The sequence below is a fragment of the Rhinatrema bivittatum genome, chromosome 11 (genome assembly GCF_901001135.1).
Source record: "Rhinatrema bivittatum chromosome 11, aRhiBiv1.1, whole genome shotgun sequence".
Taxonomy (NCBI): domain Eukaryota; kingdom Metazoa; phylum Chordata; class Amphibia; order Gymnophiona; family Rhinatrematidae; genus Rhinatrema; species Rhinatrema bivittatum.
The window spans coordinates 77666809-77693664 of NC_042625.1; the positions used below are offsets into that span (position 1 = coordinate 77666809).

At 48.6% G+C, this 26856-nt stretch overlaps 1 protein-coding gene across 3 annotated transcripts in view; it reads right to left on the reverse strand.

Annotated features, from left to right (window-relative positions):
* Positions 1 to 3827: 3827 nt before the first annotated feature.
* Positions 3828 to 26856, reverse strand: part of MAP4K1 (mitogen-activated protein kinase kinase kinase kinase 1) — a 62091-nt gene continuing 39062 nt past the window's right edge. For 2 of the 3 annotated variants that reach the window (XM_029571057.1, XM_029571054.1), the window contains 21 exons: positions 26386 to 26464; positions 26213 to 26271; positions 23398 to 23462; positions 23113 to 23160; positions 22911 to 22934; positions 22547 to 22592; positions 21660 to 21840; positions 19846 to 19925; positions 19418 to 19459; positions 17859 to 17943; positions 17278 to 17354; positions 16269 to 16329; positions 15925 to 16030; positions 15460 to 15518; positions 13705 to 13808; positions 12657 to 12834; positions 11056 to 11124; positions 6235 to 6324; positions 5681 to 5751; positions 5371 to 5426; positions 3828 to 4341 (listed from right to left, as the gene is read on the reverse strand). In XM_029571057.1, the coding sequence (XP_029426917.1) occupies positions 4272 to 4341; positions 5371 to 5426; positions 5681 to 5751; positions 6235 to 6324; positions 11056 to 11124; positions 12657 to 12834; positions 13705 to 13808; positions 15460 to 15518; positions 15925 to 16030; positions 16269 to 16329; positions 17278 to 17354; positions 17859 to 17943; positions 19418 to 19459; positions 19846 to 19925; positions 21660 to 21840; positions 22547 to 22592; positions 22911 to 22934; positions 23113 to 23160; positions 23398 to 23462; positions 26213 to 26271; positions 26386 to 26464 (1650 nt within the window). In that variant the 3' untranslated portion in view covers positions 3828 to 4271. The remainder of the gene's footprint in view (positions 4342 to 5370; positions 5427 to 5680; positions 5752 to 6234; positions 6325 to 11055; positions 11125 to 12656; positions 12835 to 13704; positions 13809 to 15459; positions 15519 to 15924; positions 16031 to 16268; positions 16330 to 17277; positions 17355 to 17858; positions 17944 to 19417; positions 19460 to 19845; positions 19926 to 21659; positions 21841 to 22546; positions 22593 to 22910; positions 22935 to 23112; positions 23161 to 23397; positions 23463 to 26212; positions 26272 to 26385; positions 26465 to 26856) is intronic. The other variant, XM_029571055.1, reaches the window with a different exon arrangement.

A 26856-nucleotide genomic window follows, 5' to 3' on the forward strand; every position in this document is an offset into this window, starting at 1 on the left:
GCGACCCGTGCCCGCCACCTCCTTCTGCCCAGGGCCTGAATGCTGCCGCTACGCATGCGGCTAGAAACGGCTGCAGCCACTTTTGCCCCTCACTATCCCCCCCCCCACCGAGCACAGGCTGAGACTTCATTGCCACGCATGCAGTACTGTGACTTCAGCAGCCGCACGATCCCTCGCAACCCCAGCGTCCGACCATGCTGCTGCGACACCAGGCGGTCTGGAGCGCGCCTTCTCCCTGCCTCCAACAGACAGCACGCGTAACTTTGCCAGAGTCACGGTATTCCTTGGATAAAATGTGCATGCTGTGCGAATAGCATGTACGCCCCCTGGAGGCCAACCCCAGAAATTACACCACCAGTCCAGTCCACAAATGTATTATAGAAAGAGATACATAAACATTAAAACCTATAGCCATATACCATTATAAATGCATCTATATATACCTCCTGCAAGTAGCTGGATCCCAGTTCCCTCTCCCTGCATAGTCCAGAGCTGCTGCGTGCTTGCAACTTAGCCCAGATTCCCTATCCCTTGTCCATTTACTGACAAGGGATTGATTTATGGCACGTGATGCAGTGTAGGAGGGAGGACGTACACAAACCACATCTTACCTTCCCCAGCCCATCTCTCTTTGGATTCAGGAATTGACATTTCTTAAACCAGTTCCTTCTTTCTGTTGGCTCCTGTTAAAGGCACTGGATGAGTGGTTTCTGGCATTCTCATTCCGGCACCTCCCCTAGACCTTGCACTCTGACCCCTGCTTCAGCCCTTCTGACCTGTGCTACAGCACCCCCCCCCCTCCCCCTGCATAACCATCCCCATGTCTTGGCTTGCTACCCTTCACACCATCCCATTCACTGACTCTTGCTATACCCTGCCAGCCACGTTTTACCCATCCTCTGATCTCTGTTACACTCTCCCATCTCATCTACAGCTGACTCCTGCTACAGCCTCTCCATCCTTCTTACCCATCCCCTGCTCTCTGCTACACCTTCCATTCACTTTGTAGCCATCCCATCTAGTGACCCCTACGTCTTCCCCTGCTCTGGGACCCCCCAGCTACTGCCTACTTCCCATGTCCTTCTTACCCTACTGCAGCTCTGATCTCTTCCCTTCTCCACCTTCCAGCTCTCTGACCCAGCCCTTCTTCTCCCATCCCCCACTCTGACCCATGCTAAAGCCCCCCAACCCCTCATGACCGCATCCCCACCTCTCTGATCTCTGCTACAAGTCCCCCCTCCTCTCTTTTTGTATCCATGCCCTGCTGTCTGAAAGGCTGATATAATAAGGTGTGCTCAGCTGTGCATACATGTTAACACGTTGTGTGCACATTTTTATGCATGCAACTTCCAATTTACCAAGGAGCTCAGTGCCCCAAAAAAGTGCATCCAAAGCAGCTGGGCTCCATGCCAAGGCCATGTCAAGGCATTAACTATTGCTCCCCAGTTCAGAGATTTGCATAGGCTTAATCCCTGTTTTCTTAATGCTGGAAATTTAACTCCCGGTCAGAGGTGGAATAAAATAGCTGGGGCTAATGTTAGTCTATGGGACTGAAGCTGGAGTTTATGATGCAAAGGTCCTGTACCCAAGATGTATCCGTGCTAAGCCATTTTTGTGCACACATTGTTGGGTCCGTGTGTTTTTTCCATTTTTTTTAATGGCTGATGAAATGGTACAGCACTAGTTTACTGTAGCAGCAGTTTGCTCACACCCTAAAAAGAATTAAGGAAATGCACACTGAAGTTCAGCACCTATTTGTTATATATTTAGATTTAGCTCATACCCTTTCAGTGGTAGCTGAAGGTGAGTTACATTCAGGAACAGTAGGTATGGAGGTCTTACTACTCTGGGCTCTGCCTCAGGTTACCAACTCACCTCAGCTTAACCGAACCGTTTTAGCTCTGGTTTTACCCCACTGCATGCAGGGAGTTGTAGTTCAGATTTTCACGTTGATTTCCCTAGGAAAATCAGAAGTCGTCCATGCATGGAATGGGGCAGACCTAGGACTGCTTCACCCTCACTGTCAAAGAGCTCATCCCCCATCCCCCCCCCCCCCACTATCCATCTCACTTACCGCCAAAGAATGAAACTTCAGAAATTACCACCTTCTCCTTCCTCAAAGCCCCCAAAAGTCTCCCACCTCACTGATATGCCATTGTCCTTCATCGGTCTGACCCTGGTTATCTTATGCCTGATTGGGCTAGACACCCAGGCATTATTGCACCATATGGGACCCAAGCAACTTCTGCCCCCTGCTTTGTCGTGCAGCTGGAGGAATGGGAGGAGTGGGTCTGCGCCCCATCCGTAAAACTGGCAGGTGGCTTGAGAATTTGATGTTTTCATGGAGCACCTGAGCCAGGGCACCTTACAGCACAAGTGGAGCAGGCAATGCAAAGAATTATTTCATCAAGCACACGTAGAGCAAACTTTGGCCGATACTGGATTTAGGCACTACAGCTTAGGGTCTCAGATTTCGAGGGGGTCTCTAAATACAAAAAGATGACTACTTTTCAAGTTTAACTTCACACGTTCCAAAATGGGGAAAAATGCAATAAATTCAAATATATACTAATTCCATCCTTCACACTTGTATCTCAACAATATGAATATCAATTTCAAACACTGGAGCTGAACCCATTACTTATTAATGGACCATCATTTCTAGGGCTGCAAACATTGCGCAGCTCATAAAGCAACTGTTTTTGCTAATGCTTTGTGGCCTCTTAAACTTGGCCTAGCTTAGGGCCTCAGCATGTCTTAATTCGACCCTGACCCAGACCCAGGAATGGCTAAGAAGAGTTGATCTTAAACCTAAAGATTGATACATGCAGCACAGGACAGTAGACTATAGACAAGATGGTTTACAGAGCGCATAGAAAAAACAGACAAATGGCGAGGCTGCAGCACAGGCCTGGAGCTCGTTTCCCATCTCGTGGCTGGATGTGATGTGATGGTCGGCAGAAGGCCTGCACAGAGAAAGATGCAATAAAGCGGCACAGCCCATCCACTGGAAACCGCGCAAACCCGATATCATCGCCATACCAGAAAAATACTGGCATCACGACCTTTGACAGAAGACGTTGTGATCACCTGGGTCATTCCTATTCCAAGTGCTAGAAAAGCAAACAGAGTGGCAAAGAAGAAAAAGACAAGAATGGTGTTGCTAACAGAAGGGTCAGTCCTAAGCAACTCTTCTGTGCTACGGATGGCAAGACTAGAAGATCATCAAGTAGCAGGAAATGCAATCAGAGACCAGGAAAATGTGGCAGGGATGATCCCACGGCCCTGATTGAAAAGAACTTCCGAGGGCACCTTGATATGTGAGTTCCAGGAGGAAGCTGTCCTCGGACCGATGGAAATATTAAGAGGGGCACGAGCAGTAAATCAGAGGCTGAAAGCATGCACAACCTACCCCGGCTTACGAGTGAGGTTCACTCCTGTCATGGGTATGCAAAATCAACCCATTTGGAGATGCTGACTGGAGAGAAGAAAGAATTCTGCCAGGGTGTTTAAACCCATAACACAAACAACTTTATAAAAGCAACTTATTTTTTACAGCTTCAGAGTTTCATTACATGGAAATGATTTCACCTATTACATCACCTCCTGAACGGCCGCCGGCAGGCACCAGCCGCTCACCGTAACCCTGCCATCAGCCTAAAGGAAGACCATAGTGTGATCCTGCCTGGGAACCGGCCGGCGCTGCAAGGCCTCTGTGCCATCAGATGCAAACCTTCAAAGAACTGCACCCCTCCCTCGGGCGTCCCTCAGAGGAAGTGAACTGTGACCTTGTCACCCACAAAAGAGAGAGCACAGTGCAGAACGGCACGGTTTGTGTGTCTGTATTTATTGAAACCAAGAGTGTTTTAAAAAGAGAGACCGGGCAGAGTCCTGCTGAGGTCTCTGAGAGGACGATGCAGGTGGCAGTCTGTAAACGGATGCTGCTGCTCCTGCTCCTGCTCCCTCAACCCCTACCAGGGGCAGGAATCTGTCGTGCTAGGCAATGGGTGCAATAGGAGTGGAGGGGCTGCTGAACAACTCTCTCCTCTCCCCTCACTGTCACACTATAACTGGAGGGCAGAGTCGTCTTTCCCTGTGGTAGCAAAGGTTCATACATGAAGTGAAGGGCCAGTCCGAAGGAAGAAAACGCTGCTGGCACTCTAACCCTTTCCATGTGTGGCTTCTTGTTTCCTTGCGTCCGCCTCGCTGGAGCAGAGAAGATAGAAGAGCAGACGATGCATTCCTGGGGAGCAGCTGGGGATGGCTGGAGTTCACTCCTTTATGTAGATGTTACTGGATGCTCCGGGCTCATCCACCGGTCTCGTTTCTACCACAATCATTCTACAGAGACAGCAAGAACCATAAGAACCAGGATATAACAGGGAAAGCATTCAGTCGCTGAGGTCTGCAGGAATGTACATGCACACACACACACACACACTCACACCTAGAAGTGCACGCATATGTGCGCGCACACACACACACTCACCCCTAAAAGTGCACACGTAACTGTGCACGCACACACCTAAAAGTACATGCATATGTACACACACACAACACACCCCAAAAGTGCACAAATATGTATGCACGCACACATACCTAAAAGTACACGCATATGTGTACACGAACACACACACGCACCTATAGGTATGTGTGCACAATCACACACATATATACATATGAACACCTGCCGGCACAGTAAGTACCTGCCTTACGTCCCTAACTAGAACCCCAGATTTTAAGCTCCAACCCCCAATCTGTTTCTAAGCATAACGCCAAATCTAAAAACTCCAGACCAGAGGTAAACAGAGGGCAGTTATTTACCCTTTCAAATAGCACTAAAACTAGGGGCTCACTCCATAAGACTAACATGGAGGGAGCCCCTAGATAAAATATTTTTTCACTCAACATACAATGAAGTTATGAAATTTGTTGCCAGAAAGAGTAAGGCAGATATCTGGAACAGTGGAGTTTATAAGGGATTTGGACAAGTTCCAGGAGGAAAAGCCCAAAAAGCATTATTAGCCAGGTAGACTTGGGACAGCCACTGCTTACTCCTGGGAGTCAGCAACAAGAACTGGATCTACTCTTTGGCATCCGCTGGCTACTTGTGACCCAGACTGGCCACTGGCGGAGACAGGGTGCTGGGCACATCTTATATCTTTACTCAGCAGTCCTACCTGACGTTAGTCCTGCCTAAGCCTTGACCACAGAATAACTAATTTCTAACCTTAACTGTTTAGGAGCTTGCTCCTAAACCTTTTCTCCAATCTGTTACCCAAAACAAGGTGTAGGCATCAACCAAAGGGCCTTCAGGGGAGGTAGAGGGCACATAACGAGACGGTTCAAGGCAGAAGAGCTGGTACTCACCTGTCGGATCCCACGAGCCTGAAGGTTCTGCTCTGGTCTTCAAGCTCCTCCAGCACCTGCAGCAGAAGAAGACAGGCCTGAAGAGTCTGAGGTCCACGTGGCTTCCTTCCTCCACGCACCAGATGGTGCTATGAGGGCAGCAGCAGGAGCAGAGATATCCATTACCCACACTCCCTTACAATGTGCTCCCAACATTTCCTGGGGCGCATCCTCACACTGAGCAAAGCGGCAGGAGCAGAGGCCCACGCATTACCCCCACTGCTTTATACTGTGCTCCCAGCATTCCCTAGGCTGACTGCTGCGCACCTACCTCTGCAGAGCACAGCTGCCGCACCTGCACGCCGTGCCTCCAGAAAACTTGGATCCCATTCTTTCTGTGAGCTGCAACAGAGCAGATCTGAGTCAGAGAGCAAATAGTAATAATTTGTCCGTATGAGTAACACATTCTCTGTTGAGTATCAATCCATCTGAGTCACACTTTCTTCGACAGATAACCATCCTTATATTAAGTGTAATAATTAATAATAATAATCCTTCTGTGTCACGGTTTTTCTGAGTAACAGTCCATCTGAGGCATGCTTCCTCTGCGGGTAGCAATCCTCTCCGTGTCACGCTTTCTGCACTGCTGGCGTTAGTAAAAGCAGGATTACAAGTCCCAGAATTTAGACAAAGCAGAGTTTTAAACACATTTCAGGCCTAACCGAGCCCCTCCCTGGTGACCGTGGTGGGGAATCCTCTCCCTGGTGAACAGGAGGGAGAAGAGCTGATCCCCTTTCTGGTGGTGACTGTGAAGGAGAGGAGGCAATCCCCTTCCCTCGGCACCAGAAAGCAGGGCGAGTGATGGTGATAGCCGTGCTCACCTACCTATTGAGTCCACGCAGACGTTAAAGACGATTTCCGGCACTGATGTTTTCCTGCTCAGCTCCCCGTGAAGATTGACAACCCTGAGGATATCTGGAAAGCAGAAGAGAGTAAAGGGTCCGACGCTGACAACGAAACGGTAGAGGTCACTATTCGGCCGCAGGGCAGTCTGGGGAAGTTATCCGGACACTCAGAGGAGTTGTTCAGCGTGGTGGCTGCAGCACCAGTGAGTATTCCCACATAATCAAAGTTATCCGGAGAGGTTTATCTGGGTAACTTTAGGGCTGCATCATATCATGAGCAGACTTATCCACACAACTTACCTGGATAAGACTGGAGTCATCTGACTAAGGTCCCACCCCGTAACGCCTCCAAATAATCTGGCTAAGTTTTTATCCTGAGAACGACGCAGCTGGATTAATTCACTGCCAGCTTTTTTTTATTATTATTTAATTAATTTTATTTTAAAAGATTTATGTTTCGCCTGTAATGAAACAATCATGTGAGGCAAATTACAAATGCCAGTGAATGTGGTGGAAATTTAAAAAAACGCAGTTTTTCTGGTTAAGTCCCAAACCATGTAGAATTTACACTCCAAACCTCATTCTGGAGCCCCTCTCCCGGGTGCAGACGCACACGTAAGCATGCACGGACACACGCAGGCAGGTGATGTGCCAGAGAAGCAAACAGGATGGCAGGCTGAACAGAGCACAGGAAAGACGGACGGATAACTGGCTGAAAGGACAGAGGGAAGGTTGGATGAATGAACCAGTCGGGTTTCAGGATATCCATAATGAATATGCATGAGAGAGATTGGAGGAAAATGGAGGAGTTGAAATTTTTTTAGGAAAATTTTAAAAAAGGATCTTTTTAAACAAGCTTATGGGGTAAAATATGAAAAATGTTTAAATACTGTAAAATCTTTGCGTTATGATAAAGGTTTCTGTATTCTTTGCACTGCAAGCCGCATAGATCAATAATGTTGGATATTGCGGATTATAAATGTAACAGATAAATAAATAAATGATTGAGATAGGTTTGCAAACACTGGAGATCCAGGGTATGCAAAATCTGTCTCATGCATATTCATTATGGAAATCCTGAAAACCTGACTGGCTCGGGGTGTCTTCAGGAGAGGGTTGGGAAACACTGGGACCATTGGCTGGATGTATATGGAAGTTTGGATGGATGGAGAATTACTTGGATGCTGAATGCTGTAGAGACAGAGGGACAGATGGGTGGATTAGATGAATGAATGGATGGATGAATAAATGGATAGTTATAGAGATGGATGACTGGATAGATGGAAGGTTGGACAGAGTTTCTATCATCATGCCCTTTATTAACCTTTACATGCACCGGGTATTCTCTGGAGTCAGGGGAATCAGTCACACTGATGAGTGACATCATCCGATGGCTCTGGCGTTTCCAGGGAGTACCTCCATGGCTGTGCAATATCTCTGAGTCCTGTTATTAAGCTAATAAGCCTCACTCCAGGAGGGGTGGTGCAAGGGGAGGTGGGACTGGTGCTCTGCCTGTCTTCAGGGAATACCTGTTACAGGTAACCAGCTTTGGTTTCTCTGAAGGCAAGGTGAATCCCTGAGTCCCACTGATAGGACTCCCTGGCGAAGGTTTGTCATTTACAATTTAAAAAGTATTACAGGACGGTGCCAGCATGAGGTCATTATTTTTGGAGGTAATTTTCACAGGAGTTACGCACATAAATGTAACCTACTATCATTGCAATTTTCAAAAGCCTATTCACATACTTAAAGTGCACTTATGCAGGTAAAATCTATGGACAATTCAATTGCATGTATTGTAGCAATTTCATAAGCCCACTTACACGCGTAAAGTGCATTTATACCTGTAAAACCCAGTATTAAGCATGTAAATCCTTTTGAAAATTACTCCCTTTGTGTTTTTTTTTCTTTGGGCTTTTTTTTTTTTTTTTTTTTTTAAGAAACACCACCCTAAATAAAATAATGGGCCCTACAGCAATTGGAGAATAAACTCCTCAGAGAGACCCAACCCCGCCATCACAATGGGAATCTGCATCTGAACAACGGTGTGAACTAAAGTCCACATGGGGCGGATTGGCCTATCGGGGGATCGGGCATCCCCCGGTGGGCCGATCGCTCCAGTCACGTGGTCTGCCGTGACAGAGCCGCGCTTGGCAGACCATGTGATGTGTCCTGGGCCGGTCCGACATCGTGAGTCCGCCGCTGAGTCCACATCATGGCTCTAAATATTCCTTCAGAGGAGGTAGCCCTCAGATGGGCCTCTGAAACAGCCAAGACCTTGACAAGGTCAAACCAGATTGGGAGGAAGTGAAGGAGGTGCAGTCTGCTCTCCATTTAGTGTTCTCTTTGAAACTGCAATTTCAGACTTGTTGGGTCAAAAGAAATACAAATCTGGCCTTTAGTCCACTCCAGATAGATCAATAGCTCTTTCCAATCCAAGTGTGCATTATCTCATCTTGTGAATATTAATGGTCTACAGATTCATCCTAGAGTAGATGCTGTTGTGATCCTTGCACTGGCACTTGTAGTGGATCTTATGACAATCTGATACTCCTTGAAGCCGCTTCTCTGCCATCATTACAAAAACAGATGATGTAAAATAAAAATAAGAAATCTTGAAAGGTAGAAGGGCCCAGTAGAAAACAGGGGTTAATAGGACCTACTGACAGCAACATCGAAAAATGAAGAAAACTTGACATTAAAAAAGCTGATTACAGCACTAACTGGGAAGGCAAAATAATACTTTGGCACATTTTTGTCTAAAATACAGCAATTTCTCTGAAGCAACACAGCAAAAAAGTGCAGCAATTAGCTGAGAAAAAGATGTATCCTTTGTTCTGGGCAGAAAAAGACAAACTGAGGTGCACTGCATAGCCACAGGGACACGGGAATTGCTGCACAGGTCCAGAGGGATCTTCGGGTTTTTCCTGGAAATGTGTTCTGTGTCAATGTGAAGGTAACCATCAGTGTGATTCAGTGATTTGCCTCGTCTTCAGAGAAAATAAAATACTTTACTGGTACATCATATCAGTTTTTCTCCTAAGTTCTCAAGGTCTCTATATCCTAGCCTTCAAGTGCTCTGTTCTTTTTTTCATTGAGGTTGGCTAGAAGGAGGGTTAGATGGATGGATGGTTGTTTGGATAGCTGGATGATTGGTTGGAGGGATGTATGGTTGGCTAGATGGATGATAAACGGTTGGTTGGAAATATGCAAGGTTAGATGACTGGATGGATGAAAGGTTGGTTCGATAGATAGAAAGATAGCTGAATGATTGGTTGTTAGTATGTATGGTTGGAAAGATGGCTTATTGATTAAATAGCAGAAAGGTTAGATAGCAGAATAGTCAGATATTTGGATGGATGGATGAAAGGTTGGTTGGATAGATAGAAAGCTAGCTGAATGATTGGTTGTTAGTATGTATGGTTGGAAAGATGGCTTGTTGACTGAATAGCAGAAAGGTTAGATAGCAGAATAGTCTGATATTTGGATGGATGGATGAAAGGTTGGTTGGATAGATAGAAAGATAGCTGAATGATTGGTTGTTAGTATGTATGATTGGAAAGATGGCTTGTTGACTGAATAGCAGAAAGGTTAGATAGCAGAATAGTCGAATATTTGGATGGATGGATGGATGAATGGCTAGTTGCTTGGATAGATAAAGGAAAAGATGAATGAATGGATAGATAAATGACTAGTTGAATACAAAGATAATTAATTAGATAGACAGCAGTGCGAATGATGCTAAAAATAAGCAAATTTGTAACAATCACACCAATACCAATATTAAAACCTTTCGCTGACTAACACTGTACTGTGTCAAGTTTAAAATCCTGCTCCTGGTTTACAAAACTGTCAAAGGATGTGGACCACTCTACCTCTCTAAGTGCTTCACTCCATGCACACTTTCACACCCTCTATGCTTGTTGCCACAAGCCCGTCTAGTTATCCCAGCCCCCGAGGATAGACACCTAGCCAGAACCAGAAAGAGAACCTTCTCAGGATCTGTTCCAACCCTTTGGAACTCTCTACTCACGTATATAATTGCTGAAATGGTTCAGATCCCATAAACAACCTAAGGCCCTCTACTACCACCTAACATTAAACTAGCACCAGATCACCAGACCTTCTGAAACTTATGACTGCCTGGCTCTTTGGGGCAGCCTTCAGCCTGTAGCAGTAACCTGAGTCCCCTGACAATGCCTCCACTATAATAAACAATTTCAAAAGGACATCCAGCATCTATCTCATATGCCATAACTGCATGCCCAGCGCTGCACCACTTAAGCACTGCACATCTCTGCACTATTTTATTTACTTATTTATACTTTATTCTTATGATAGTCTGATGGACGCAGTATGTCCGGCACCATTTTCTTCTGCACTATCCATGCACTGTACTTGATTGCTCTTCATTTTCTATTTATGGATCCCATTCTTTATTTTCTATTCGTTTATTGTTCCATAAATCCATTGTAGATCCTTATCCTGTTGTAGCACACTTTGAGTTCCCTTGAGTGTGATATAAATAAATGACGATGATGATGGGTGAATGGTGGGCTAGATGGATGGATGAAAGAATGGACGATGGATAGCGGATGCCTGGCTAGAGGGATTGACAGTTGGTCGGATGGATATGTGAATGAAAGATTGGATAGATGGGACAGATAAATAGCTGGATAGTTTTACAGGTGGATTTTTGGTTGGATAGCCAGATCAATGGACAACAGATGAAGGACATAAATAAGAGGAACCGGCAGTCCATCTCTCATACAGGATGGATTCTTGGCATTTATACACTCACTGTCTAATAGAACCAACGCCAAGTCACTCTCCAGCTGGATCACTTGCATAGGACCTGATTCTGAATTGCCTAGGAAGAGGAGATAAGTGAGTAAGCCACCATGTACAATTTTCCCCATTCCTTCCTCTCATATTTCTTAATTGCTCTTTCAGTTCCGCAACAAAGACTCTGTGTTTTGAAGAAAGCAATGCCAGCTCCGGTCCTCAAGCTCTGCAAATAGGCCAGGTTTTCAGGTTACCCACAATGAATATGCATGTTAAAGATTTGCATGTGCTGCCTCCACTGTATGCAAATTTACCTCATTTATATTCATTGTGGTCATCCCGAAAACCTGGCCTGTTTATGGCTCTCGAGGACCGACCATCCCTGCTGTAAGATGTCTCTGTGAAGAGACAAAAGTCAGGCACAAGGACACGAGAATCCACATCTCACCTGCACCTTGTGCACGTCACTCAGTCATACACACTCCTTACAAATATCACGTGTGCACAGATGCCTCTTGTCACATCACGTGCACACGCTAACACTTGTTCATTGTGAGCTAGAGCCATCTGGTGGCTCACCTCGCACACACTTCTATCCCCCAAGCCACATAATACTAGGGCTGTGCATCCGTTTCGGCAGTACCCATATACCTCGTGGACTTTACAGTACATGGGTAAATATGTGCATAGCTCGCTATTAAAAGCACACACAGACTATATGTTTTTACCCGTGGACTATAAAGTCCGCGAGGTACACAGAAACCGCCAAAACAGATGTAACGAATGCACATCCCCACGTAATGTTTATTTATTTATTTCCCAATGCTTCTATACCGCACAAACAGAATTCTGGTCAGAGCGGTTTACAACAGAGCAAATAATCAATATACAATAGATCAATTAAAATAATAAAAAACATTCCAATTTTAAAAACGCTTTCAGTGCTGCTATTACTTAAAACCACTCACTTAGTCCTACTCCAGTTTAGGATTAGGCCACGCCTTCACTTTCTTTCCGAATGACAGGGAGCCTAATATCCAAAGGGGCTGAGTTCCAGAGCACGGACCCAAACACCGAGCACATCCTCCTCCGAAAGGCCTTTTTGGATCATTTTAACCCCAGGAACTATAAATAATAGGCCATTTGCAGATCGTAAATTACGTCCTGGGATTTATCTCTGCACTTCACTGGTTAGCTATTCTGCACCCTCATTCTGGTTTACCTTAAACATTAAAGTCATGATCTTAAATGTTATCCTTCCATTGATGGGAAGCCAGTGCAATTCTTTAAAAAAAAAAAAAAGAGGGCTAGCATTAACCCTTCTTGGGTGTCCGAAAAACAGTCTGGCTGCATTATTCTGCATTACTTGAAGACGTTGCATATTTTTCGCAGTTACCCCCATCGAGATTCCATTACAATAGTCAAATATTGGGGAAGCCATTGCCTGAATAGTAACCTAAAATGCCCCAAAGCTCACCCAACCCATAACTCTCTTTAATTGTTTCAATTTCAAAAACACCTTTCGGATAAACGAGGACATATGAACTTCAAAGGATAGTTTATCGTCTAATTGAACCCCTCAGTTGCGAACAACTGTAGAATATGCCTTCCCCTCACCAGAGTGCAGGTCTGTGAACCAGGAGGTGGCAGAATTGAGGTTGATGATTTTAAACTGCACGGCAGAGCTAGCGGCAAGGCCCTTGCTGACTCCGATGCACAGCATGGGGTATTCCTCCTTCGGGACCACCAGCATCTCAAAAAGACTCAGAGGGTTTGGCAGTGGGAAGTCAAAGTGCTGAGAAACAAAGAAAGGTGCGCAGTCAATCAACTAAGCAATCTTTCAAAGAAAAAAAAAAGATAATTAGAGATTTGCCATCAAAATTCTGCCCCTAAACCAAATATTTCTTAGTGGATGGGGGACCATCAAATCAAGAACCCAGGAGATTGGTGGCAAGTGGCAGAGGTAAAATGAAAATGTTTTCAATCCTATTATCCTATAAATCTCACTAGGTGGGAATGGCCCAGCTTACAGGTCGCAATCCCTGACTGCAATATTTCATCCCATCTATATAAACGAAGCAATGAGGCAGTCGGGAGCCAGGCACAAGGTTCCATAACCGCACTTTCTCCACAGGTATTTTGCACCAGCAGTGTGGAGCCACATTATGGGTGGGCAATTTCCAGCCAGCCCTTTTACGCAGGGGTCTTTATGTGCACTACAATTAATTGTTTTCCCCAGAAGAAAGCTTATTCCCCTTAAGCTAGCCTGCAGGAAGCGCTCTGACTTTTACAGCACTATAGTTCATACTGAGGCTGGGGATACTTGCTTGGCTCTGAGTGAGGCTTGGACAGCATGAATATCCCCCAGTATCTTTACAGGTGACCTGAGCAACGCTTGGCAGGACCTTCCCCTGTGTCCATGGGGTTAACTCTGAGTAGGTGATAGGAGTAGTGATAAGGTGTTACATGACACCAGGTAAATAGCTTTTGAAAATGACAGACGTACCCTTATGTGTAATGACCTGAAGGCACACATGCATCCACCTGCATACACAGACATAGATGCATGTGCAGAAACTCACATGGAAATCAAAGGTAGAAAGAAGGGGAGGGGAGGGGATGAATCTGACAAGTCAGGCACATGTCTGCACCTCCACCTTCCTACCTTCACTAGCATGAATTTCTGCATGGGCTCGTACCACTGCATGAGGATCACCCCGGCCTCCAGTGCCCCACACAAGAACTGGCAGCCAGTCTGAGAGTTCTGTGCTGTGAAAGGACAGGAGAGTGTCATGCCCCTGTATCCAGCACTGCACAACATAACAAACCACAGCTAGCCCCAAGTCTGAGAGTTCAGAAGAATAACAGACTGAGTCTGAGAGTTCTGTGCTGTGAAAGGACAGGAGAGTGTCATGCCCCTGTATCCAGCACTGCACAACATAACAAACCACAAGTCTGAGAGTTCAGAAGAATAACAGACTGAGTCTGAGAGATCTGCTCTGTGAAAGGACAGGAGAGTGTCATGCCCCTGTATCCAGCACTGCACAACATAACAAACCACAGCTAGCCCCAAGTCTGAGAGTTCAGAAGAATAACAGGCTGAGTCTGAGAAATCTGCTCTGTGAAAGGACAGGAGAATAACACATCACCCCTAATTCTAGGCCCCCAGCCCCAGTCAGAGGTCAGAACTGCTCAAGGCAAGTTACATTCAAGTATAGTAGGTGTCACCCTGTCTTCTGAGGGCTTACAACATAAGGGGGTCCTTTGATAAGATGCATTAGGTGATTACTCTGCAATAAATGCTATTTACCAAGTTAAACACCTAATACAGCAGTAACGCATGGTATTTAGATATTACACATTATTTAACCCAAATAATGCTGGTATGGTAATAAGCTGCTTCTCATGCATATGCTTTGTGAATGCATGCAAAGTAGCTCATTACTACTAAATTTTATGCTAATAAAATAGTGCGGCTTGCCTCAAAAACCGCAAGCTGCATTATTTTCCTGAAAACTAGGTACATAAGAACATAAGAACATTGCCATGCTGGGTCAGACCAAGGGTCCAACAAGCCCAGCATCCTGTTTCCAACAGAGGCCAAAACCAGGCCACAAGAACCTGGCAATTACCCAAACACTAAGAAGATCCCATGCTACTGATGCAACTCAGGCGTTGTGGCTAACTTTCCCTGGGAGCATCGGGACTTTAATGCGCATCCTGATGCTCCTGGGCTGGTTCTTAAAGGGCCATCGTAGCCAAAAAGACACCTTCCCCCCTGGGGGTCTTGTGAGACCCCTATGCACTCCCCACACCCCGCCATCTCTAGAGGCAGAAGAAAAAGTTAAACACAATTTTTAAATTATACAGCGAATAGCCAGCCCCTTACCCACCCACCCACCCCTTTCCAATAACCCGCCCTGATCCAAATGCTCCTTCCGGCAGTAGCAACCCCCTCCCCCCTCCCCAAATACCCTGACCAACCTGTCCTGGGCACACCCGATGGTCTAGCAGGGCCAGAAACAACCCCTAGGCTCTGGGTCCAGCACGCTTCCTCTTCAAAATGAAGCTGGCCTGCCACGATATTAGACTCGCCCCACTCCAGGGGAAAAATACCGTGGCTTGGTAAATGACCCCCTTAGGTTTGTACCTGAGGCAGCAGAGCGTAAATAAGTTGCCCAAGGTCACAAGGAGTATCAGCGGGATTTGAACCCTGGCTTCCCTGGTTCTCAGCCTGCTCTCTTCCATGGCAGTGTGAAAGGACAGGAGGGTAAGAGATCACACCTGACCCCTGGCTCCGGCCCCTGGCACGGGCCCCACTGAGAGAGTTGTGAAACAGAACAGGCGGCAGCGTAGAGGTAAACAAGGAAGCATCGGTGAACGAATGATCAACCGTGGGCTGATGCCACCATCTACTCACCCACACAGCACAGCCGGCAGCCCTTGGTGTCAGGAACCTTACTGGAGACGGCATTCTTCCTACCAGGGTATCAAACAGACAGATAAATACGGGGGGGGGCCAAGATGAGGGGGCGCCTTCTCTCACCCGAATGTGTACTCCAGCTGAACTCTCCCTACCACCTTTCCCCCTAGGAAAAGTCAGGATAAGCAGGGTGCACCTCCCTCCCCCCCTCAGGTGGCAGAGCCTTTTGGGACAGTCTCCTGTCGAAGCTCGCACAGATACACAGCAAACACACAGATAGTGACACACGCACCAAATGCACCCAGATATACATAAGGGGGGGAAACACAACACACAACAAATCAACACAGATACGGGCAACTCCCACATCCCACCTTCCTCTCCCTCCACACCCCAGAGATGAAGCAGAATCTGCTTACAAAGCCTGTCCCGTCTTCCCCCTGCCCTGGGGGTGGGATGTACCTGGGTAGTAGTCTGTGCGTGGATATGTGAATGACAGACTTGTGTTCCTTCTTTGTCTGCTCATACAGGCCCACGAGGCTGTGAGAATACAGCTGAGACACTTTCCCTAGAAAAAAGAAAAAAACAAGAGACAGGGTGAAGGAAGAGGGTCCAGAAATCAAATGAAGAATCCCCTCCCACGCTCCTGTCAGCCAGCTAAAGTACTCCCCCTCCCCAATGAAAAGGCATCTCCCCAACTTTAATTTCAAATTCACCCCCCTTCTGTTATTAGGTAAAACTCTGAGACACTCCTGAGGCCCTGTTTCACCACTCCCCCCTCCCCTTCTTCCAAATCCAGTACTCACCTGAGACAGACATTAGTACGTTATTAATTGAATATACCCAAGTCGTCCTGCCAGGAAACAACTGCAATAGAGAAGAGGGAGAGAGAAGGAGGTGAGGAGGTGAGATTTGATTCTGTTTGCAAGGTGGAGTTGCTGGAAGTTGTCTATAACCCTCGCAGCTGCCAATAGCCCAGGCCAAGATGGTAACACTGTGTGTCTCGGCAAATGTATCCGACCATGTATTTCTGTTTGTGTGTTGGGACAGTGTGCATCCATTTCTGTGTCTGTGTGTATCCATTTCTGCATCTCTGACCATATATATCTGTGTGTGTCTGTCTATTTGTGAGTCTCTTTATACATCTATGACAGCGTGTGTCTCTGTGTACATCTTTGACCATGTGTCCGTCCCACAAAGCAGAAGCAAAAGCTTTGATTTATTCTGATAGCCTAAAACATGATCATGTGAATCCAGTAAGTCTGTTGTCAGCATTAGACTATGCAGTGGAGGTGACAGAATTAGCATTGCCACAGAGCAAATCCACAACCCAGAGCCACCCCCATCCTGCAGCAGTGTCTGTCCATCCTAGCCTGGGCACATCAGCTACCTCCAAGCCCACTGAAGGGAGCAATCATGGAAGACTATGATTAGCCTAGGCTGCAAGGGCCTGCCAAACAAATCTGTTTTATGCAGGTCCTGTGCGCACTAGTGACAGTGTGACATCACAGCAGCAGGAAGAGGAGCATGCTGGGACCTGACCTGCTGAAACCCAACAAATTCTACAAAAATAAACCTTAAAGATAAAGATAAAAGGCCCTCAAACTCCAGTGCAGGACACTCTGGATGCAGTCTCGTCAAACACGTGAAGTTCGCCAGAACAATTTTGGTTCCCTAAACTCAGGACTATCCCAGTGCAATGACTCCCTAGGAGTGAGACAGGCCGCGGGCGCTGATGGTAGCAGATGGCCCATCACCACTGAGACTGCAGGGTCTCACTGCACAGGACGCTGTCTGAAATCGCGCTCCTCTCACCAGTTCCAGGGTAGCTTCCTGCTCGTTGCGGTTCAATATAAAAATCCCTTCCTCTGCTCCCAGGATTAAATGTGGATCTGGAAAAGAAGCTGCGCATTACCATCCCGGCCTCCTCCACTGCCTCCCCCATGCATCGCCACCCTACCCACCCTGCCCTCCCCGTGCATACTGCTGCCCCCACCAGGGTGGCATCGTTCAGATTCCCTGCAGAGGGCGCAACGTTTCCAGGGGCAGAGCTTCCCTTTGGAAGTCTGACCTGCGAGGTCAAAAACAGCAGGTTGCGCTCTGCCGTTTGTGAGGGGGAAAAAGTGCACACAGAGGTTTGAAAATCAAATCTTCACAAGTGTTTTCACTCCCCCCCATCCCTGGAAAATCCCTTTTCCCCTGGGGATAAAAGCACAGGCACTGTTTCACAGCACAGGTCCTTGTATTGGCACAGGGGCTGGGTAATTTCAAAAAGCCCATTTTATGCAGGTCAGTTTTGTGTTTCCCACTTCTGCTGCTACAAAGCATAAATGCCCAACTCTGGACAGGAAGGGCAGGATGACCCAGGGGAGGAGAAGGAGGAGGAGCCATGCTACCTTTCGTGCTGGGGTGTGTCCACGGCGTGCTGGAGGTGATCTTTAAGGGACAGCCGTTAAACACTTTCTTGAAGAGAGAGCCGACCTGTGAAAGGAATTACGGACAGAACATGGAGGTCATGGAGCCGGTACTGATGATGGCATTCCTCTGAGCAAATGAAGCTTCAAGCAGCCGGAGAAAACCCTGAATAAACAACACCTCCCCTCCCCCCATCTCCGCCACATGCAACCCCAGCATAACAAGAGAAACAGACAGGGCAGGAAGGGACCTCAAGAGACACCTAATACGTCTGTAAAGGAGAAACCCTCAGAAACCCTCACATCCAAGTTTCTGGCCTGGGTCCATCTTAAGGAAAGAAATTCTGGTTACAGGGCTGTTCCCATGAGCAGGGGATTAAGAACATAAGAACATAAGAAACTGCCATGCTGGGTCAGACCAAGGGTCCATCAAAACCAGGCCACAAGAACCTGGCAATTACCCAAACACTAAGAAGATCCCATGCTACTGATACAATTAATAGCAGTGGCTATTCCCTAAGTAAACTTAATTAATAGCAGATAATGGACTTCTCCTCCAAGAACTTATCCAAACCTTTTTTGAACCCAGCTACACTAACTGCACTAACCACATCCTCTGGCAACAAATTCCAGAGCTTAATTCTGCGTTGAGTGAAAAAGAATTTTCTTCGATTAGTCTTAAATGTGCTACTTGTTAACTTCATGGAGTGCCCCTAGTCCGATTCACATCTACTCGTTTAAGTCCTCTCATGATCTTAAAGACCTCTATCATATCCCCCCTCAGCCGTCTCTTCTCCAAGCTGAACAGCCCTAACCTCTTCAGCCTTTCCTCATAGGGGAGGAAAGGCTTCTTAATCAGGCCAGTGGCACCCAATATAATTGGGACAATTTCTGTATCTTTCTGCCACACTTCCATGGTCTCCAATTGCATCATGTGACACTTGAAGATCTTCTCTCTCTCTCTCTCTCTCCATACAGTCCACAGAATAGTTTCTTGCTACTGATACTTCTCTCAGAAATGCCATTCATGTGCTTTTCTCCTTTACCACAATATCCAATTTTCTCGCATCGAGCTTTTTATATGTAGGAATGGGAATGACCCAGGTGATTATAACTTCTTCATGCTCTACAGATTAAAGCTTAGGCTCAGGGAGACACAGACAGGCCCCCTGCCAGATGAGGAGACGGCAGCTCCTGCTAATAATTGACCTACTGGTGTTTGTTTGGTTATATAATTTGCTTGTGAAGAATAGTGCTTTGTGTATGAAGAGCCAGAGTCCAGCCCGTAAGTGTCCTCTGGCAAGTGACAGACTGCTTGGGCTGTCTTAAACCATCCTCCGCCTGCTGGCAGTGTCCACTTTATCAAAACCATCCCAGAGAGGACTGTGCCTGACCTGCTCTTAAAATTCTCCAGGATGGAAGATCCCACTGCTTCTGTGAGCAAATCGACTCAACATACTTGGAAAGTCCTTTTCAATGTCAAACTTAAATCCGGGATGGAAATACAGACAGGAGGTGTGAGAGACTGTGATCAGACTCACTTGCTTTCTGACTGGTGCTGGTTTCTTGCATTCAGCGGAAACCTAACAGAAAACAAAAGCAAAAATCAGAAAATCAGCGTAACTGCTGCAACACTCTGCAGGGTCTCTAAACCAGAGTCACAACCGTGTCAGCCGCCAGGGTCGTCACACCAGGGTCACACCATGACAGAGTCACACTGCAACAATCTGAAATGCTTTCCAACCAAACAGCCGAGTTTAAGCTGGGAAGGGCATGCTGGGAACGACAAGGTTTCGATTGGACATAAGCAGAAACGATGGCCCCCAGGTCACCACAATGGCTTCTTAATGTGAGTACTGAGGTCTCCAATCCCATCCTCCCACAGGGGGCAAACACTGCTAATACCTTCACCTCCTGCTGCCTTTCGCTGTCCCTTTGCGCCCAGACACTCAGCCTGACAGACCCTTACCCATCTCTTCTTCTTTTCTAGCTTGGGTGGGAGCAATGGGGGCTGCTCCTTGCTCTTATCACTGGACCACAGCAGAGGATCTAAGGCAAAGAGGGGAAAGCAGACATGAACCACACTGGTCATATATCCCCCATCACTCCAGGACTCTAATCCCCTCCACCTCCCATCACTCCCAGCAGCATAAATATCCCAGGACTAACCCTCCCCCCGTCACTGCCTACTGCATGAATACCCCCTCCACCCCTATCACCCCCAATACAAATACTCCAGGACTTTAATCCTCCTCCACCTCTGTATAATATCCCAGGATTGTAGCCCCCACCCCCCCAACACTCCCAGCACAAATACCCAAGAGCTGTATATGCCCTCCATCCATTTCTTGCCCCCAGCAGAAATACCCCAGGTCTGTATACCCCCACCTCCATCCATCACCCCCAGCAGAAATGCACCAGTAGAGTATCCCCCCCCCCTCCCCGGGCTGCTTCCAACCCCCTAATACTCCCAGTGCGGATACCCCAGGACTCTGTCCTGCAGTAGACATTACAAAGATAAAGATGGGTCATTTCAGGATCATTTTCAGCGGCCTGCGCTTTTCAGAGACATGCATGCGCTTTTGTTCACGTGCACCCTATGGCTGGAATTCAAAGGGGAACTCCCCGGGCAGAGGCGCCTGTGTGCAAAGTGCCCATGTTATTTGCACCTGCTCCTTCTGAGGGGGCCGTGGAGCGGGGCTAACCTGCCACACGTGCTCCTCTCGCTCCCCCAGCCTGAGCACGCCCCGGGAAAGCTTTATTTATCTCTCTGGCTGAAAGTATTTCCCCTGGGACAAGATAGCCAGGTAAAGAAGGCAGTTTTCAGAGTGATTTGCTGGGGTAAACTGCCCTGGATGTAAAACTGGAGGTCTGGAGAGAAAACGCCACGCAGGCATTTGCAGACGCACTGTTTTACCTGGGATCGGCCATCCTCGGGACTAGCAGGTGCAAGTCTACCGTGGGCGCTTTCTTATTTTATTTTTATTTTCGACCCATCAGTTTTCTTCTTGTTCCTTTGGGCCTCCGGTCCAGTCAGAACCAGGGCCTGAATCCTTGTACCATGAGCCTTCATTCACAAGCGCCTGCAAATGTTTCTCCTATTTCCTATTCCATTCTGGTCATTTCGACGATTGTCCCCGGCCAGGGGCTTATGCACCAGACGGGGGTCCTTACGGTGCCCTGCAGTCCTGAATCCGGCCACTAGGTGACACCTTTCAGCCATGACCACTACTCCCTCTTTCCCAAGGGGCTGTGGATGTTGCCTCGGCAGCATCCCCAGCTTAGCTGGGGTGTGCAAGACCTGACTCAGGGGTCGAACTGGGGAACATTAAGAACACAAGTGACATGCGAGTCAAACCAAAGGTCCATCGAGCCCAGCATCCTGTCCCTGACAGTGACAGACCTTCTGCCCGGCAGTGCTACTGAGCCACCAGGCTGGCCCACAGGGGGCATTTTGTACGTGCAAACCTCATGGGCAATTTTCCTAAGGGACTCTAGCAGGGTGGAGGACAGAGGCTGTTCTAAATTGTCCCCTTAATGTATATGAGGCTGTACTGGACAGTTCTGTGCTCCAGCGGTTTCTCTAGAGGTCACAGTCTGGGCTATATCTAGTAATTCCAGAGTGCACAACTGTCTGATTCCATGATGCATGACACGAGTGATTCAAATTCCAGTTGCTGTTCAGTCTCCAGAGATGAAAGGTTAAGGCCATTCCCTGGGTGCTGCTGTTTCCCACCTCTGAGATGCTCCAGGGGACGGTTGGCAGCCCTCACCCCTCCTTACCTGAGCTGGCTGACAGGTGCTGCCTCCTGATGATGGGGGGCAGCGGAGGTCTGCTGGTGGTTGGCCCACTGGCGCACCTCACTAAGGAGACGGAGGTAGCAGGGTGCTGGCCGGGTGAACCCGCTGTCTGTAACAGATCCTCTTCCGTGCCATTGTCACCAAACGAGTAACGGAACTTAGGCTGTGAAGGAAAGGAAACGTGGCTGGTCAGTGGTGGCGGCAGCAGGCGGTAATTGCGAGGGCCGAGCTGGCCAGGGTCCACTCGCATGACCTTTCCCCCTTCACAGAAGCCGAGAAAAGGGCGAGGCTCGCGAATACAAGTTGATCGGCTCAGCCCCAACAATTACTGCAATCGCCAAGCAAAAGACCAGCCCCCCTCCCCCTCCCCCCAGCACCTCTCCATACCAGGGGGAGTTTGGTGTGGTGGCATCACTGAAGAGAAAAGGTTCGTAATGGGGAGGAAAAAGTCCAGGGCGGTTGAAGAGAGCCAGAGCAGGCAACATAATTAGTTTCCCTGCAGTCCTGAATCCGGCCACTAGGTGTCACCTTTCAGTCATGACCACTACTCCCTCTTCCCCAAAGGGCTGTGGATGCTGAGCTGGGGGGTGTGCAAGACCTGACTCAGGGGTCGAACTGGGAAACATTAAGAACATAAGTGCCATGCGAGTCAAACCAGTGGATGCAGGATCATGGGAAACCAGGGGCCACATCCACAGCATGCCCGTAAGAAAACTGCACTATCTGCAGAGCGAGAGCTCTACTTCTGGGTGAATCTGGAGCTCTGCAGGTATTTCCCATGTGCTCCGTACTGTCAGGACACTAGGATGCCAAGGGGGAGGGGAGGGGAGTGGGGGGGAATGTAGGATCTAGAGAGGGAGAGAGCTTACCTTAGGTGGTAATGGGGGTGGAACATCAGCAGCAGGTAACGTGTTGCTAAAAGGGAAGGAGAGAGCATGTCAGACTACATCATGTCACGTCAGGTACTGACATGGAGCAACGTCCTGCAAAGGGTCATAAATACTGAAGGCACTTGAGAGTGCACTAAGAGTGGGGACCGGGAGAAAATAAATCTAGCCCCGAGTATCCGTGAGATTGTCCTAGAGTGAGAGGTCACCGACCACCCGTGCAGCTTGGCAGCAAGCATAGAAGCAGCAGCAGGGATAAATTATGCATCCCCAGTTCAGCTCTGCTTGGCCCCGTAAAGCTGGGGCTCACGGTGGCCTGCTCCAATATCTTCCCTCTTGTTGTTACCTGTTTGAGTTACAGTTGCTTGGTCTTGAAGAGTCATCCAGAGATCACCAAGAAAACAAAGAAAAATTGGAGGTAAGAACATTGGCAAAAGACAACCCCCACCCCCCCCCAGAGAAAGGTAAACCCTCCTCCGTCCTCCAACACCGTGATGCAGTGATCTGATAAATAAACCAGTGGATATCAGGAACAGAAGGCGACTCACATGTCCACATCGTCATAATCATCCTCTGATTCTGAGCTCTTATCTCCCCTGTCAAACAAAAAGGGGTGTCAGAGCCAGCACTGGTCAGCAAGGGCTCTCTTCTCCCTGTCTCCCCTCTCCTAGCTGGTAAAGTGGTTTTCCCTACCCCCAAGTGTAGGGCAGACATGCAGATGATGAGATGGGGGTGAAGCAGGGTTCTCGGCCCCATGTGCCGTGCAGAGACGGAGAGCTAGGGATGTAGGGGTGGTCCCTCCTAGCTGAGCTGCAAGCCCCAGCTGTTCTTACCGGCTGCTGCCCATGGAATTAGAAATCCTGTTGGATGAACCATAATCAACTGTCAAGAACTGGTCCTGCAAGGGAAGAAACAAAACAGAGAGAATCCAGCAAAGGCTGAAGGTCTTGTCCCCCTTACTCACCCCCTCAGTCCTTCCTGCTCAGGGTCCCCTGCAAGGATAATACCCTATTGAAACCTAACCTCATGTGACCCCCGATGTCCTGCACCATGACTTTCAGCTCCCCTCCCACCTGTTCAAAACTCCTGTCAATGTCCCACAGAGCAGCGTGACAAGGCTGCTTAGTATAAGTAGGCCCGACTCTGAGCAATGGGTCAGAGATCATTTCTCAGATGTGTTCAACCAGGCTACATAAGTTCAAAGACATGGCCTGGCTACCAGGAACTGTTATGGTTCCACCTGCAGCACAGCCTCCCTTCCACCAGGGGTCCTCAGTGAGCCTTGCTCACAGCTGCGCAAGTTATGGCCTTGCTGATCACATGACACCTCAGTTTCAGCCCTACTTAACCCAGCCTGTCCATTCCCTCAGTGCCTCTTCTTTGAGTCACTTCAGCTCCTTGACCTGGCCATCTTTTCCTTGCTATTCTGTCCTGACTTGCAGCCTACCCTTGGCCTTCTGCCTTGCCTTGCAGCCTGCCTTGGCCGTCTACCTTGCTTGGTGGCATTTCAGGCCTACTTGTTTAGATCTGGGCCCTTCCAGGCCTTCTGGTCTTATTCTGCAGCCTTCCAGGCCTTCCTTTTGACCCTTTCCAGGCTTCCTGATCTTGCTCTGCAGCCTTTCAGACCCACCTACCATGCTCGGTGCCCTCTTGGACTTTCCTGCTTTACCTTGTGATCTTCGGGCTTTCTAGCTTAACCTAGTCTGACTTGTGCCCTGTTTGGGCTTTCTTGCTTTGTTGCCTGTCTAGTCCTGTCCTTGCCCAGCTCCTGTCTAGACCTATCCTTGTCCAGTCCTTGTCTTGCCCTGCCCAATCCCTTGTATGCTGTCCCATGCCTTGCCCTTGCCTCTGGTCAAGGCTTTGCCTCAACTCAAGCCTTGTCTCCAGCCCTTCCGGTACCATGTTCCAGCTCCCAGCCTGTACCGTATTCCAGCCCTGCCTGTATCCAGCTCCTGCCTGCCCTCAGTACCAGCCTTGCCTCCAGCCCTGCCTTTATTCAGCTCCTGTCTGCCCTCAGTACCAGCCCTGCCTGTATCCAGCTCCTGCCTAATCTCAGTACCAGCCCTGCCTGTATCCAGCTCCTGCCTACCCTCAGTACCCGCCCTGCCTGTATCCAGCTCCTGTCTGCCCTCAGTACCAGCCCTGCCTGTGCCTGAATCCAGCTTCAACCTTGATGTTCTGCAGAAGACGAGTCCTACCAGTCCGCAGAACCCAAAGGGCTCAGCCTATGGTGGAGGGGGCTAGTTAGGCAGAAGACCAGCTCCAGTCCTGCCCTGCAGCCCTGCGCTGCTTCTGCGGGGATGATCCCGGATTCCAGCTCACCGTCCCGCTACAGGGACAGAACAACATCGCTTCTTTCAGAGATAAGAAGTAACGATGTGGGTTCTGTGAAGAAAGGGGAAAGGGTGCATTTGGCTAAGTTAACGAGAAGGTGGGGGCTGAATGTGGCATAACTGGGCTGTCTGAAAGCTCCCATCCTCAATGTAGGTTACAGCGCACACAGGGTCCCAGCAGAGGAGGCTTTACCAGGGGCGGGAACGTCCACGCAGATAGATTGCATTTGCGGAAGGATGTGGTCAAGGCATCCAGCATAGCTGGATTTGAAAGCAGTTTGGAGAAGATCCTGGAGGATAAATCCAGAAACCATCATCAGCATGATGAACCCGGGGAAAGCCATCGCTTATCCCCGGGCGTGAGCAACAGGAAAGGGATCTACTTTTTGGGGATCTCCCAGGTACTTGTGTCCCAGACTGGCCACTGTCGGGGACTGGATGCTGGGCTCGATGGACCTTTGGGCCGACCTGGGGCACGTGGCCGGCTGTATCTTGCACCCGCTGTGATTTTTAAAGTGATAGTACTTGCATATTTTAACTGGTGCAAAATGACCTTCTGGATGGTGGTAAAAAAGTACATGCAGTGTTTGCCATCATGCAAAAGACCTGAAATTGCCCCCAAGAGACTAGCAAGACACAGGCTTTACAGGCTGACTGCATGTCAAGGGGCTTTGTTATCTGCCCCTCTGTCAGGAAGCTAAGCTTTACTACCACATTATGCAGCCGTTACCCCCACTATACAAACACCTGTCTCTTGTCATAATCCCACTTGTCCCTCTGCGTCTCGGAGCCGAACCCAGGACCAAACGCAGATGCCCTGCTTCAGCCTCGGGGGGGGGGGGGGGGGGGAATGCAATGACCTTCAGGGCTCCAGATTCTGAACGCCTCCAGCGCCCCAGATCCGCCAGGCCAGGCACTTCCCGCTCACAGCCACCTCATCGGACGGCTGCCGGGGAGCGTGTTATGATGTCACCGTGGCAACGGAGACACCCCCCCCCCCCTCCATTTCCTGTGCATGGCAGCCGTCCCCGTCAGTGACACTTAATCCAGAGAGTCAGGCAGGAGTGAGGAGGGAAATTGTTTAGACGTGGAGACTTAACAGGGGGAAATGTCACAGAGCCGCCCAGGGATCTGGGCTACGGAGGCAGACTTTGGCCAGTCCTTTCACCTGTTTGGCAACTCTAAGGTGGATTTTGCACAGGAGCAGGGAACTCCAAATATCAGAATGCTCTGGGGTGGACGGGAGAGGGCAGAAAAGGGGTGGTGAAATTTAGGGGCAGACAGAGGAGACGGCGGGAAGTGAAGGCAGACGTACCACGGTGCTGCCGGGCTCCACCTCTCTCTTCAGCAGCTGCTCAAAGCGAATCTGGCGCACTGAAAAGAGAGAGAGAGAAGAGGCTGAGCGCAGGGAGCACACCCAGGCGCACAGCGCAGCCAGGTCTCAGCGCGGGGGACCCCTTCCAGTGCTGTCCCGTTTCATGCACTCACGTTTCATGTCCGAGCTGGTTCTTTCTGCTTTGCTGTGGCGGGTGGTAGACTGAATCCTGTGGGGAATGGCAGGCGGGACCTGATCAAGGAATGTAAAGATTCAGAGATTCTTTTATCCAGAGCAGATTACAAATATAAAATATAAAATATTTATTACTCCAGTGACACCACTCTCCATCATCAGGCGCACTCCTTCTTCCCTTCCACTCTCCCCTCCATTTATCACTCCCGCTCCACTTTGTTCTTCCCCTGTTAGCACTCCCCCTCTCTTCCTTGGTGCTTCTCCCCCCACTCTCCATTCTCACAATCCTCTTCTACTTTCCATTCTCCCTTTCCTCCCCTCTCAATTGTACTCCCTGTCCCCACCATTCTCTCTACCTTTCCTCCTCACCCCCCTTCATTATCAAACCCTTCCTCTCCTCCTTCGCATCCAAATGGCAGATGAAATTTAATGTGGACAAGTGCAAGGTG